Consider the following 12,329-nt stretch of genomic DNA (forward strand, 5'->3'; position numbering starts at 1 on the left):
GCCAGTGTAAAACTGATGTACCCTTAGCAGAATCTAACTGCTAAAATAAAATGTTCCCCTCGTGGCATATTATGCCCGGGTGTCGTTGGTCGTAGGTCGACATGTTTCGCCCCTATATTGCCATAAGGGTCAAATGCGCTTCTTCAGGGCCAGAACTAAAATTGTGGTGCACGTGAGACAAAACATAAAATATACCCTCCATGTAGGACAGGGCAGTAACCTGTATACCCTCACTGTGGTTACAGTGTAATGATGGAGGCCGTTCCTGAACAGTACCTAGACAAGAAAAAACAGGATAGATAACAGGCATGTGCATCAGTAAAACTTGATGCATCATTAGTGTGGCACAGCTGTGTGCACAACAACCACACATAAAAAGAGAGAAGTAGGTACACGAATAACACCGTTACATTGGTGGTGCTTAGTGGAATGACACCCCTGAGAGGTGAGGGAGTTCTGCCTAAAAACCCAAATTGATGGTAAATGATATTGAAAGGTGAAACGTAAAGTACATGCCAAACAACCTCTACCCAAAGTAAGTACAACCCTGAGATAAATACTACAATGAGGGGGCATCAAGTCTTCACCTTTCAATATCATTTACCATCAAGGTCATTCTGGATGCCGCCCTCTGTGAAGACCGACATTCAATGCAGAAATTGTCTGTTTAAAATTTAAAGAATTACAAAGACTGTGCCATATATATATTGTGACGGTTGAACAAGCACAAGCAGCTGTCCAATAGCTTGACAAAAGTAAAACAGAAAATCAAAGACCTCCACAGAAATCTACCGCCACAGGTGGAGACCTATAAAGTCGCATTTGGACTTTCTTGTGAAGGGTCATAACTGTTTATCTATTTTTCTGTCCTGAAGAAGGTCTTCAGGATATATTCTACTGAAGACCGAAACATCGACCACACAGTCCTTCTCCTTAATTTACATTGATGACTGTCTTATTATGAAGAATTAGTTGTCATCTCTTGTTTGATATAGGATTGGACTTGTTTCTGCAAATGAATTATAGTTTGATTTCACAATTTCTTATTTCATTTGTCTAGTGCTGTGTACCCACCAGTAATTGTTGATTTGTACCCATTTGACTTGCATAGGCAGTATAAAAACTAAAGTAATTTTTTATCAAAAGATTTACTACTCTGTGTCTTCTTCATCTCTAATTTCCAGTATTTACACATTTAAGTTGGTCAAATGCTGTGCTCTGTATATGTATTACAAAGTTAAATTGCTGCAGTTTCTGATTAATCAGATAAGATTTAAAGATTATTCTAATATAGAATCTTAAGCTGAAAAGTAATTAGTCAAAACAAAGTCCCTTGCTGGCACCTTTGACTCTATATTATTTACAAGGCGGCTTAAGCCCTGTGAAGAGGCTTATTACCGACTTGTAAATAAGGCGAAGCCCCTAATGCCACAGGAACGTCGTTAAAAGTGACGTTCCTGTGGCGATAGGGGCTTGTAAATATGCCCCATGGTGTCAGGTATAGTGGGACAGTTACCGACCTTTGCATGATCAGTTCTGCATTGCACTATGTGTTTTCTGAGTTGATCAAATTGCTTCATCTTCGGCAAATCATGTTCTCCCTATCACTATCATTTATCTACCATTGTGTGAGTACTTAGAAACAGGTTAAACACAGCAAATGAGCATTAAGGGCATATTCCCAGGACAGGTCCCAGGAACTCTTTTCATGCTTATGAATTCATTATAATCTTGTGGTTAAATGGGGGTAATTTAACAGTTAATGACCACCTTGATCACCACTGTGTCTGATTTATAAACAGGGGCGGCCGGCTGAGGTAAGCGTGGTGAGACGGGGCGCGGCGCGGCGCGGCAGAGGGGGAAGCCGACGGACGATGGAATAGGTATTATTATTTTATTTAATTAGACGTATTCCGTTGTCTGTCAACTCCCCACCCTCCCACTCCGCTCTGCCCCACCGCGTTTACCTGCGACAGCCGCAAATGTTAATAATACACTATACCACACTGTTTTGATTGAAGTGCTGTCTTTAGCCTTAATTATAATTACAAGAAACGCATGTAAGCATATCAAACTTCCATCGTAAACCACAGTAGTGGAACATAGATTCCAAACCAAGATTCCTGAACTTACTCATTTGTATTTTTCCATTTTGTAAATGGTAAATTGGTGAAATGCTTAACTCGCATAAAGAAAGAGTCTCAGAATATGTAGTCTTTAGGGACTGACTAGCCTTTAACTCAGGTAGGCTAAGGTGCAGGTTTTAGGGTGGATACCTCATGTCTGAGGATCGCCTCACATCAGGTGCTCACATTCCTCTGTGTTGGCTCATCCGAAGGTAATTGTGATTCTAAAGCAGCATTGCACAGGTCAGCTGTGCTGCAGCTCCTCGCCACCATGTACCATGTCCCCTTACATGCTCCTCTGAACACAGTACCAGGGCTGGGATATCTAACAGGACCACTCTAGTCTTCCAGACAGCTGTTTGTATCAACTCCTTCCCACTGCTGTCCCTAAGCCTGCATCGTCCTCCATGATGGGCAAAAAGTGGGAATTTGCAGTGGCAGCTGTTAGGGACCAGAAGTGGAGGAGCAGCGGGGGAGGGGTTGATAAGAAAGAAAGAACAAAGATCACTTATCTGTGTACGGCTGCCACCTCTTCTGTTCCTCACTCCCAGCAGCACACAGGCTCCCAGACTCCCCATAGCCAATCAAGAGGCTGCTGTCATGCTGTTCATAGTATTACGAGTATGACAGTAGTCTTGTGATTGGTCTGAGAGGACTGGTTTGCCACTGAGACAGTACCTGGGAGCCAGGGAGTGTTCTCCAGCCAACAGTGCAACACAGCTGAGTAGAGAAATGCTAATTATGCATCACGGTTTGGCCATCCTAAGACAGCCAGCCAAACCCTTATGCGCACTTATGGTGCTCACCACTCCTCCTCCGTGCTGGCTGCTGGGGTCCTTTGGGATAGCACATCCCCTCCCCGCCCTGGCTCACTACTGGGTAAGAAAATGATAATAACATTGTGTTATCATCATTTTATTTCCCATTTTGCCCTGCTCAGAGAGCAATGGGTGGCACTCCTCCGCCTTAATGAGGAAGCCGCCGCTGGGCATTTGTGATTCCAGCACTAGCTCAGATGCAGAACTGTCATGTGAAATGCAGGCGCCTGGATGACTGGCCACACTCTCTACCACAAAACGTATGTCTTCATCCTTGGCAGCATTTCTTTAGTTGCTTAAAATGATTAAAGTAATTTGTCATCAGTCAATCAATCAGGGGTTTATAAAGTGTGGCTACTCACCTGTGAGGGACTCAATACTCAGTGGTAATGCCAGAACACCTTTGAAGAAGAAAAAATATGGAAGCACGCAACACTCATTTTGAACCCATTGTCTATGAACATTTCGGCATATTATCAAGGAGGCCGATAAGAGATAATTCTATAGTTCTATTAGCAAGCTGTCGCTAACAGCAGTTACCGACAGCTTATAGGTGATAGCGAGCGGTTTGGGGCCCGCTTTGCTTGTCAGAGATATTTATCGCTAATACCATGCAAAGTGGGCATACCCAACCTGTTAGCGTCTAAAAACAGTCGCTAACATCGCTATCCCCTATTATCAACGCAGGCGTAGCGATGGAAATATTCGCGCTAAGCGCGAATATCTCCAAAAGCTAACGCCTGCTCAGACCAGTTCTTAGCCATTATATCCAATGGGAGGTGGATATTATGGCTAAGACCCTATTGGCGTTAATGCGTGAATATCGCTGTATTGTCAGCGATATTCACGCATTTCGCCGCTATCGCCGGATATTTTATCGCTTTAGAGATAATCGTTGCTAATAGCACGTTATCTCTGCGATAATATCTGGTGATGCTTGGCGATAAAAAAAACCTCACTAAGCTCATTTAGCGATAAATATCGCTAGTTGTTGGTAATATGCCCCATTGACTTCCTTTTTATCTTCTGAAATTCCGTTGTGATTTCAAGTACCATCATCAAACAGAGGAACATTCTGGAACGTGTATTGACCGTGATTGTCGGTGAGGCAGGACTGACTTGTTAATCATCACTGCTTGTTTGCTCTGCACTGCATGGCCCCTTTCACTCAGTGTCAGGTGCTATGCATCTTCACACATGCTGTCATGCAGTCTCAGCATTGCTGTGGCACAAAGTGACACCCAGAGATGCCCCCATAGGCCTCCGGGCCCAGGTTTAGATTTGCTCAGTGCTATTACTAGGTCGAGTGGAGCAGATTTCCCTCGTCCTGCCTCCTCCCTGGAAGCAAATGTGTGCCCAAAATACAACTGGCAAGCAACTGACCGTGGTTCAGGTCCACAGCACTTAATCCTTGCTTCTGAAAACATGGCTGCCCCACATTGGTAGACCTTCGTCATTCGTCATCAACACCTCTTTTAGACTGTTTGTTTTGTTTCCAAGCCTTTGAAAGTTTCTGCGGGCCCTTGCTTGAAAAAGACCGAATGTGTCCACAGGGGGCGCTAGCACAAGGTCAAGCATGCGTTTGTGCTAAAGGGTTTGAGTAGGTGGTTGCAGGTTTATGCCACTCCCAAAGCCTGGTGGGATTACTTTCAGTGCAGCCATAGATAGGCCCAGCCATGGGCAGAAACCAACCTTGACTCCATTGGGAAACGGTATATGACAGGGCAGAACAGTATTAGAGCACAGTTCCTACCAGGCCTGCCTGATGCTTTTTAAACAGCAGACTCTGATATGTTGCTGGGACACTTGAGCTCTGCAGAATGTGTCTATCTCAGTCTCCAAACTGTTGAAAGTCCTGTTGAAGCTGAGTGAAACGGGAAACACCACTTGACCCACTGGCTCTGCCTTAAAGCCACTTTTAATATGAAGTAAGCGTTCCCACTGATAGCCCTTCTGCACAGCTGTAGTCTGGGCTCTAAGTCCTGTGAAGAGACAAGCCAATGCGTCTACTTGTTGCCGGCAGTCCAGCTCAGGATCTGACTAAGTGAATGGTCTTTTCCCAACCGAGAAGAGGGCGCTATAAAGTGCCTTCACACTCAATGGCTTATGGATGAAGGCTTCAATTTCTGTCCCTGTAGACGTCTTTCACAATTGGTGCCACCCTTCCAGGGCTGAAGGGTTCAGCTACCTGGCAAAAGAGAGCTCTGATCCCCTGTTCTCTTAACCTCTGAGAGGGACACCGAGTCAGGGCACCTGCTGTCATCGATTCGTCTCATTGGCATCTTTGACTACTGGGCCCCCTCTCAGGCTTATCCTGAACAGCAGTCATGCACTAGAGAAAGATGTGCAGCTTCACTTGATTTAAAAACTATAGAAATGATCCCTGAAAGTATAGTCTGAGCTGCACTTGATTTAAACGGTACAAAAGGGGGTGGTGATGGACGGAGCATCTGAACCAATCAAACACTCACACCCAGTCAACAGATCTGGGTTTAATCCATCACCGTTCTTTAGCCCACTCTGCCACACCAGTTCAGACATGGCCATATGTAAATCAGTCTGACGCTGTGCCTCATGGGAACAGTCCAGCCCGAACTGCCAAGCCATGCCTTCCCTGGACCGGAAACAAGCTTCCTAGGACCGCTTTCTGGCATTTCAGCCATCTTCAGCCAGGCTTGCTTGAATCCAGTGGCAAAGTGAGCAAGGGACTCACGTCTGAGCATACCCTGCCAACTTATGGCGAAGAAAGTGGTACAAAAGGGGGTGGTGAAGGACGGAGCATCTGAACCAATCAAACACTCACACCCAGTCAAAAGATCTGGGTTTGATCCATCACCGTTCTTTAGCCTACTCTGCCACCCCAGTTCAGACATGGCCATATGCAAATCAGCCTGACCCGGTCCAGGGAAGCATGACCTGGAAGTTCGGGCTGGACTGTTCCCATGAGGCACAGGGTCAGACTCGCGCACAAGCATTCTGCGGGGAAAGCTTCACTGATGTTGGGAGCATCTTTAAACACTTACTCTGCGCCTGTGCCTTTGCTAACAGTTGCTGCATTTCCCAGTGCTCATGCAGGAGTCTATCCGGTACGTGACACCAGCCAGAGAGCTTTCATCCTGTGGACATCCCTTCCTTTGCAGGGCATTCGTTCTGTCAGTGACTGACCATCCCTTCTGTCACTGATCATTCCTTTGCTCAGTGACCCTAACTTCAATCGCTGATCATTCCTTTGCTCGGTGACCATCCCTTCTCCTACCGACGTCCCTTCTGTAAGTGACCATCCCTTCGCTCGCTGACCCTTGCTTTTTATCCTGTCTATCCCTTCTGTCTCTGATCCTTCTTTCTGTCGCTGACAGTCACTTCTCTCGCTTTCCATCTCACACATCGAGGTGCACTAAGGACCCCCTGAGTGGCCGAGGAAGCCCCTATGGTGCAACCAAAAGTGATCTGCTTTTTGAGGCTTCCAGGTTTGACAGTGTATTCATGTTTTTTTTTATGTGATGCTAAATACTGCTGACCAATGCCTCTCTAAGTGGCCGTAATGTGCTTTATTATTGAAGAGTTGTTGTCAGAGCTAAAATGATGTATCCAGAATGACAATCTTGACCCATTAAAGAAGCTGGAGTTAGAGCCCAAGTTTGCAGTCTGAAAGTCTGCCCTTTAAGCATTCTCCACTTCTCTAATTCAATCAGGTAGGCCACAGTGCCTAGAAGCAGTCACGCTACCAGCGTTTTACTTGAAAGATCTATAGTGAACGACTACATCAAGTCACCCTGTTTCGAAGCGCTCTCTAGTGTTACTCTGCGAGGAACTGAGGCAAAGACTGTTGATTTCATGTTCCCAAAATCGCGCCTTACGTCAAGCTTGTGAAGGAACTAGATCTTATGATTTGAGGTAAGAAAGAAGCCACCCAGACCACTAGTCCGCGCGTTGTGTTGTCTCCGGCGACTCTTATCTGTCTTTGTGTTTCTGTTTACTTCTGTAAAATTCTGTATACAAAGGAGGATGTTAGCATTTCTAAAGTGAAAGCCACATGCCATACTAGCAAACCCTACTTCAAGTTATGATATAAGGTGAATTAATTGGGGCAATCAACTGTGAAATGAACATTCCAAGATCACACTGAGTGACGGCAAAGAACACAGGCTACACCCAGTGACACAGCAAACAGTGTAGGATGGAAATTGTTAAATCAATCGTGAAGTGCTGGGCCTCTGCCTCTGCCTCTGGGCTTAAGCTCTACCTCCCTCACGCGGGCTGTGGAGGCTGAAAGGTGTAAGGCTGGCTTGTGCTTTATTCGCGGGGGGGTTAGCTGGAATGCTCCTTTTGGAAAGTGGCAAACACTGAATTGTCTGTGGTTGATCCTTGTGTAATGTAGAGACATTATAAAAAATGGTGGAATGGAATCATACTTCAGATGACTTAAAGCATTTCAATCCATAACTTTTTTCTTTTAACAACCAAGGAGAATCAGATAGCAAACTTAGGGCTTCATGTGCACAAACACGTCATAAATAGTGGTCAGAAACTGAGCACCGACTTTTTGAGAAATGTCATTTTGCACTGTGACCTAGGAACTACTAGGTCGTGTCGCAAAATCTCACGTCATGAATATTAATTAGGTAGGTTGCAATTGGCTGCCTTGGCTGTAAGCAAAGTGCTATTGGCCTGCAAGGAACAGCAGATCCCCCATCTCTGCCAATACAGTTCTAACCACCAAACTTTTTTTTAATGGACAATGTGTTATATAAAGGAACCACTGCCGCTTTAAAAAAAAGTATTCCTGGTTGGCAACACATTGGGGGAAAAGGTCATTGGCAATGCCACCCAACAAAATTCCCAAAGTGGAAGCTGTCCAACAGGGAGAGCTTCCCCTTTACAAATGGGTCACCTTACCACCTTCTTTGAGGAGCCAGTAACGTTTCAATGATTCACAACTGCAATTGAGGTCACAAACCAGTGATACACTTCATTACAAAATACAAACAGGAGAGGATGCTCCTGTCAAGCCCCCCTTTGCTATGCGGAATCAGTTGTTAAATCCATTTTGCAATTAGGAAAGTCTTTACTGAATCTCAAATGGCTTTAGCATATTGCAAAAACACTACTTTGCAGTTACAAAGCTCGGATTTTGCAAATATCTGAGTTTCTGATTGCAAATTGGTTTGGTACATCTGGCATGTACCACCTTCACATTGTGATCCCATTGCGCCTCCCAGCAGTAATCTTAAATTTTCAGGAGATGCTTCTTTCTCCATCATCCCCTTTTACCTCTGCAACCTAACTTATCTTTAAAGTCCCATCCCATGTAACATGCAGGATAGCATGTGCCTCTCTTACCTGAGAGATGCAGCGCAGGTATCTGGTCGCGACTTCTCTTGCGATAATCTCATGTCCTTCATAAATTTCCTTGCATGGAAGCCGGGCCAGGATCTTCATGATGTCCTTCTCCGAAAGGCCGATGTCAGTCGTGTTCCCAAGCTTATCCAGAGGCACCATGGTGCTGAAAGCGCAAATGAAGCACTTCCCATCCAGTAACGTCACTGAGATCCAGACAGCCGGCGCAATCAGTGCCCGCTGCGTCATGGAGGCAAACATGTACCTCAGGACGGCCGGGTCTTTCTGTCTCATGCCCGTGGGCCTCTTCCACTCCTCCGCCAGCATCGACACGTTGTTGTTCATCACGAAGCCCAAGAGGAACAGCACGATGGGCGGCACAATCAGGATGCCCATGCCATAGGACATGTTGTAGCTCGGCAGGCACGGGCAGTTGAAGTCGAATGCCGAGTACATGTGGGCGCTGGCCAAGGCCATGATCCCGCAGATGCCATTCATGAAGGACTCCTGGTTGGACTGAAGGAACTGGAAGATCATGCGGAACTTATCCATCTTCACAGGCGCGCTCTTCGGCTTCTTCTGCGATCAAATGGGGCGGTGTCTGATGCCTACACACTTCAATGGGTCAAGAATGCTCAACTGCTTACCAAAATCTGAGATGAACGCTATGGTTCCTCAAGACCAGAGAAAATAGTTGAGGTGGTTGTCTTTCCTCAAACTGAGGTAACTTAGAAAGCTGGCTCTGTCCCGGTCTCCTCACAGCTTCTGGCAGGGACGTTGCCTGGCAGGTCTTTGAACACTTGGCTGTGCGCGTAGGAAGTTGGTCGATTATCGCCTGTCTGCAGGTAAGCTCGGCTCCTTCCACCTGACTGCTCGGGGAAAGCTTGTTTGCAAAAGCAGAGGCGTGCTGCCCACTGACACGGCCATCAGTAAACAAGACGAGCCCGCCCCGCCTCTTTCATCTGCATAGAAGGGAATGCTCATGCAAACATCTCCACCGAACTGGTTCCTGTGACATTTTAGCCGAAGGTGCGCGTCTTGTAGAAACGCAGTGGCATCTGAAGCTACCGACCCTCGAGGCGCTGCACCGTCGCCTACTGAACTGAAACAAGATGGGATGTTTAAACACACTGCAAGGGCAGATGTGTGTTGTCTTAGCTAATGCTCTCACTGCAGCTTACATCGTGTTCAAAACCCTCAAAGAAAAAATATTTACCCACGCCATCACATCACGTTTATTTACATATGTAAACGATGACTGTAAAAATAAATGTTCCCCGATAAAACATGCTATTGGAAGCAATTATACTGATAACATGTATGTAGCGCAGTTATTGCTACAGTGAAAAGGTCAAAGTAAGAGTTATTCTCCTTTCTTCTCCATTTCTTTCCTCCTTTTTCTCTCTTTCCTTCTTTTTCTGTTCTTGAAACTCAAAAGCAAAAATGCTCATTTTATTATGGTACTATATGATTTTCTCTTCCTCTTATATTGGTTTTTACTCGTTGTTGTATGATGTATTAGGTTTTTCTCCATTTGATTCTTACTTTTTATTCTACGTTATTCTATGGATTTGTGCTTCATGCTCTTTTTTATATTTCTGTACCATGTTTTCTCTATTTATTTTAATAAAGCTTTCTAAACTCAAAAACAAAAAGTGTTATTTCCATAGACTGCCTCTACCCCCCAAATTCCATGTGTCAACCACTTAACAATAGAAACGATGTAGCTCGAGCTCATAAGACTTATTTAAAGAAATCTGATCTCGCTGAACAGACTAACCCCTTGCATTTTGATTAGGCCTGGGGGTGAACTCTGCTCCATTTACAAAGTTTTCCACACTCCACGCTATGTGGAGCACACAGAGTTCCGAGTTTTTTCCTCGCTAGCCATTGTTAAGTTGGTGAGCGTGAGCGAGGAAAACCCAATGCTAGACCACCTCCTAGCGAGATTTCTCAACGCGGGCGGTCGCGGATGGTCATGACGGCTCGCATTGAGAAACCTTCTGTTCGCGTTGAAAAAGCTGCCACTCGAGTAGAACATCTACGCAAGCAGCAGAAATAAGCAGTAGCACATTGTGCCGTTCGCTGTGATTTTCCAGCGCGGAACAAACACCAGACGCTAAATATCGGTGCGAACGGCATGACCTAAAACACAGCACGGCGGGGTTTCATTGGTCATACGTGGAACTCCGCGAACTTCTCCCATGTCTAGTTCAGGTATGAACTGCTCTATACTCATGCCTCTACTTCAATTCCCAGGTATGACCTCACACATGGAATTTTCTTTCTAGAGGCTTGACCCTGACTTGTCTATTACAGGTTCCCTGTTCCGAGTTGGTTCAATACTTATTGGACATATTTCTTACCCTACCTACAATGGAGGAAGAAGGTGGCGTAGGAGGGGGTTGAATTTAAAAGAGTGCTACCCAGTCAGGCCAAGGTTGGTCATGGAATCAGATAGCTATATTGTGACAACATTTTTTTTTAAGCTGGCAAGAATAGTAGTTCCATAGAAGAGAGTGAACCAGGAGGTGTTAACTGCGTTAGTCACAAGGAGACGTATTCTGACAGGTTTCTGGTGTCGTGCTGCCAACGTCACACTTTATTGATAAACTGATCAAAAATATCTTGACCAACTCCTGAGTTTCTTACGTGAGAGTGTCATCGGGCCCCTGAAAATCAATACCCTGCAGAGAATCTCGTGGCACAGCTTGTGACTTTCGGCCTGAGCAAATGACTGTACCACCGGAGGCTTTTCATTCGGCATGCCCAAATGTTTTGGTCGCAGGGCATGTTGTTTGAATATCCACTCTATCAAGATCCTGTGCCCCAGAGCCTACAGCGTATTTTCATTATTACCGGTGGATACTGGGTGTGTGGCGTGCTTTTCAGCTATTTACTAAGACCAACTCAAGCCGGGTATGGCCCTTATCTTTACACAGGGGGCATTGGTCTTATGGAGTTAACTTTGATCGCACCTGTGGGCAGGGCTTTAAGTGGGATAAAAAAAGTGTGTAGGGGGGCTCCAAAACAGGTGTGGCCTATGTAATTAAAGGCGTGGCTTAAACAGGTTAACCTCAACCAGCCAGGACTATTGGCTTTGTCAATATCTGTTAGCTGTTTAGGGATAAATAAGTAGCAACGATTTAGTTGTAAATAATTATTATTAAAAAAAATCAATTTTGAAAATGAGACTGTGAATTAAACATTACGGAGGTCTGTAGAAGGGGCAGTTGTCTTTAGAGTGTCTCTATCACTCCCTTTATGTTCAATTTATGTTAGATATGCACACATTTTTTCTCTCCATATCTATGCCGTCTGCATAATTAACCTCATCTCTTTCTCTTCAGAATCCTCTTTTCACTCTTTCCTGAATGCACTTCATTGCATCTCCTTCACTTCACTACCTCCCAAACACACAACACACCCATTCTCCTGTAAACACTGCATTTTCTTTTACTCTTGCCTTCTCAATATTTAGACAGTTGTGTACCTCCTTCACACAAATTTGCAGAGAATCACAATTGCATTTGGAATATGTGACTATTGCTCTGTGCTCTCCGCAGAGAGACCAAGCATTGTATGACCATTTATTCTGAACTCCATTTTGACCACTGACAAGTACTGTGAGAAACTCGTAATGTCTTCAGCCTCAACTCCGGCCCTCATAAGTGAGAGCCATTATAAACACCTGGAGATGACTAAGGGCCAGATGTATCAGAGGCTTTTACCCATTCTGTGTCTATGGGAAAATGTGTTCATACATATGGCCCTAAGTTCAAAATTATGCACTATGCAAGAGTAATAGGTGACACAAAAAACAAGCATCTGCAATGCAATAGGTCTCGCATTAGGAAAGTTTGAGCTATTGGTCTTGTAAATGACAATTTTTTTTATTTATGTGTTAGTTTTGAAAATAGCTAAATTAATAGCTTTGTCATTTACAATGCCAATAGTTATAACTTTCGCAAATGTGACACCTATAGCATTTGTAATGCAACATGTTTTGTATTTACGTGACTTAGCTGTATTAATATTACAAATTACA

The 12,329-nt window shown here is 44.7% G+C and overlaps 1 protein-coding gene across 1 annotated transcript in view; it reads right to left on the minus strand.

Moving 5' to 3' along the window:
* CALHM1 (calcium homeostasis modulator 1) overlaps positions 1–9,048 on the minus strand; it is a 106,312-nt gene extending 97,264 nt beyond the window's left edge. Inside the window, exon 1 of the mRNA XM_078641172.1 lies at positions 8,285–9,048. Within this exon, the coding sequence (XP_078497298.1) occupies positions 8,285–8,833 (549 nt within the window). The 5' untranslated portion in view covers positions 8,834–9,048. The remainder of the gene's footprint in view (positions 1–8,284) is intronic.
* Positions 9,049–12,329: the final 3,281 nt, after the last annotated feature.

The sequence above is a fragment of the Lissotriton helveticus genome, chromosome 5_1 (genome assembly GCF_964261635.1).
Source record: "Lissotriton helveticus chromosome 5_1, aLisHel1.1, whole genome shotgun sequence".
NCBI classification, from domain to species: Eukaryota; Metazoa; Chordata; class Amphibia; order Caudata; family Salamandridae; genus Lissotriton; species Lissotriton helveticus.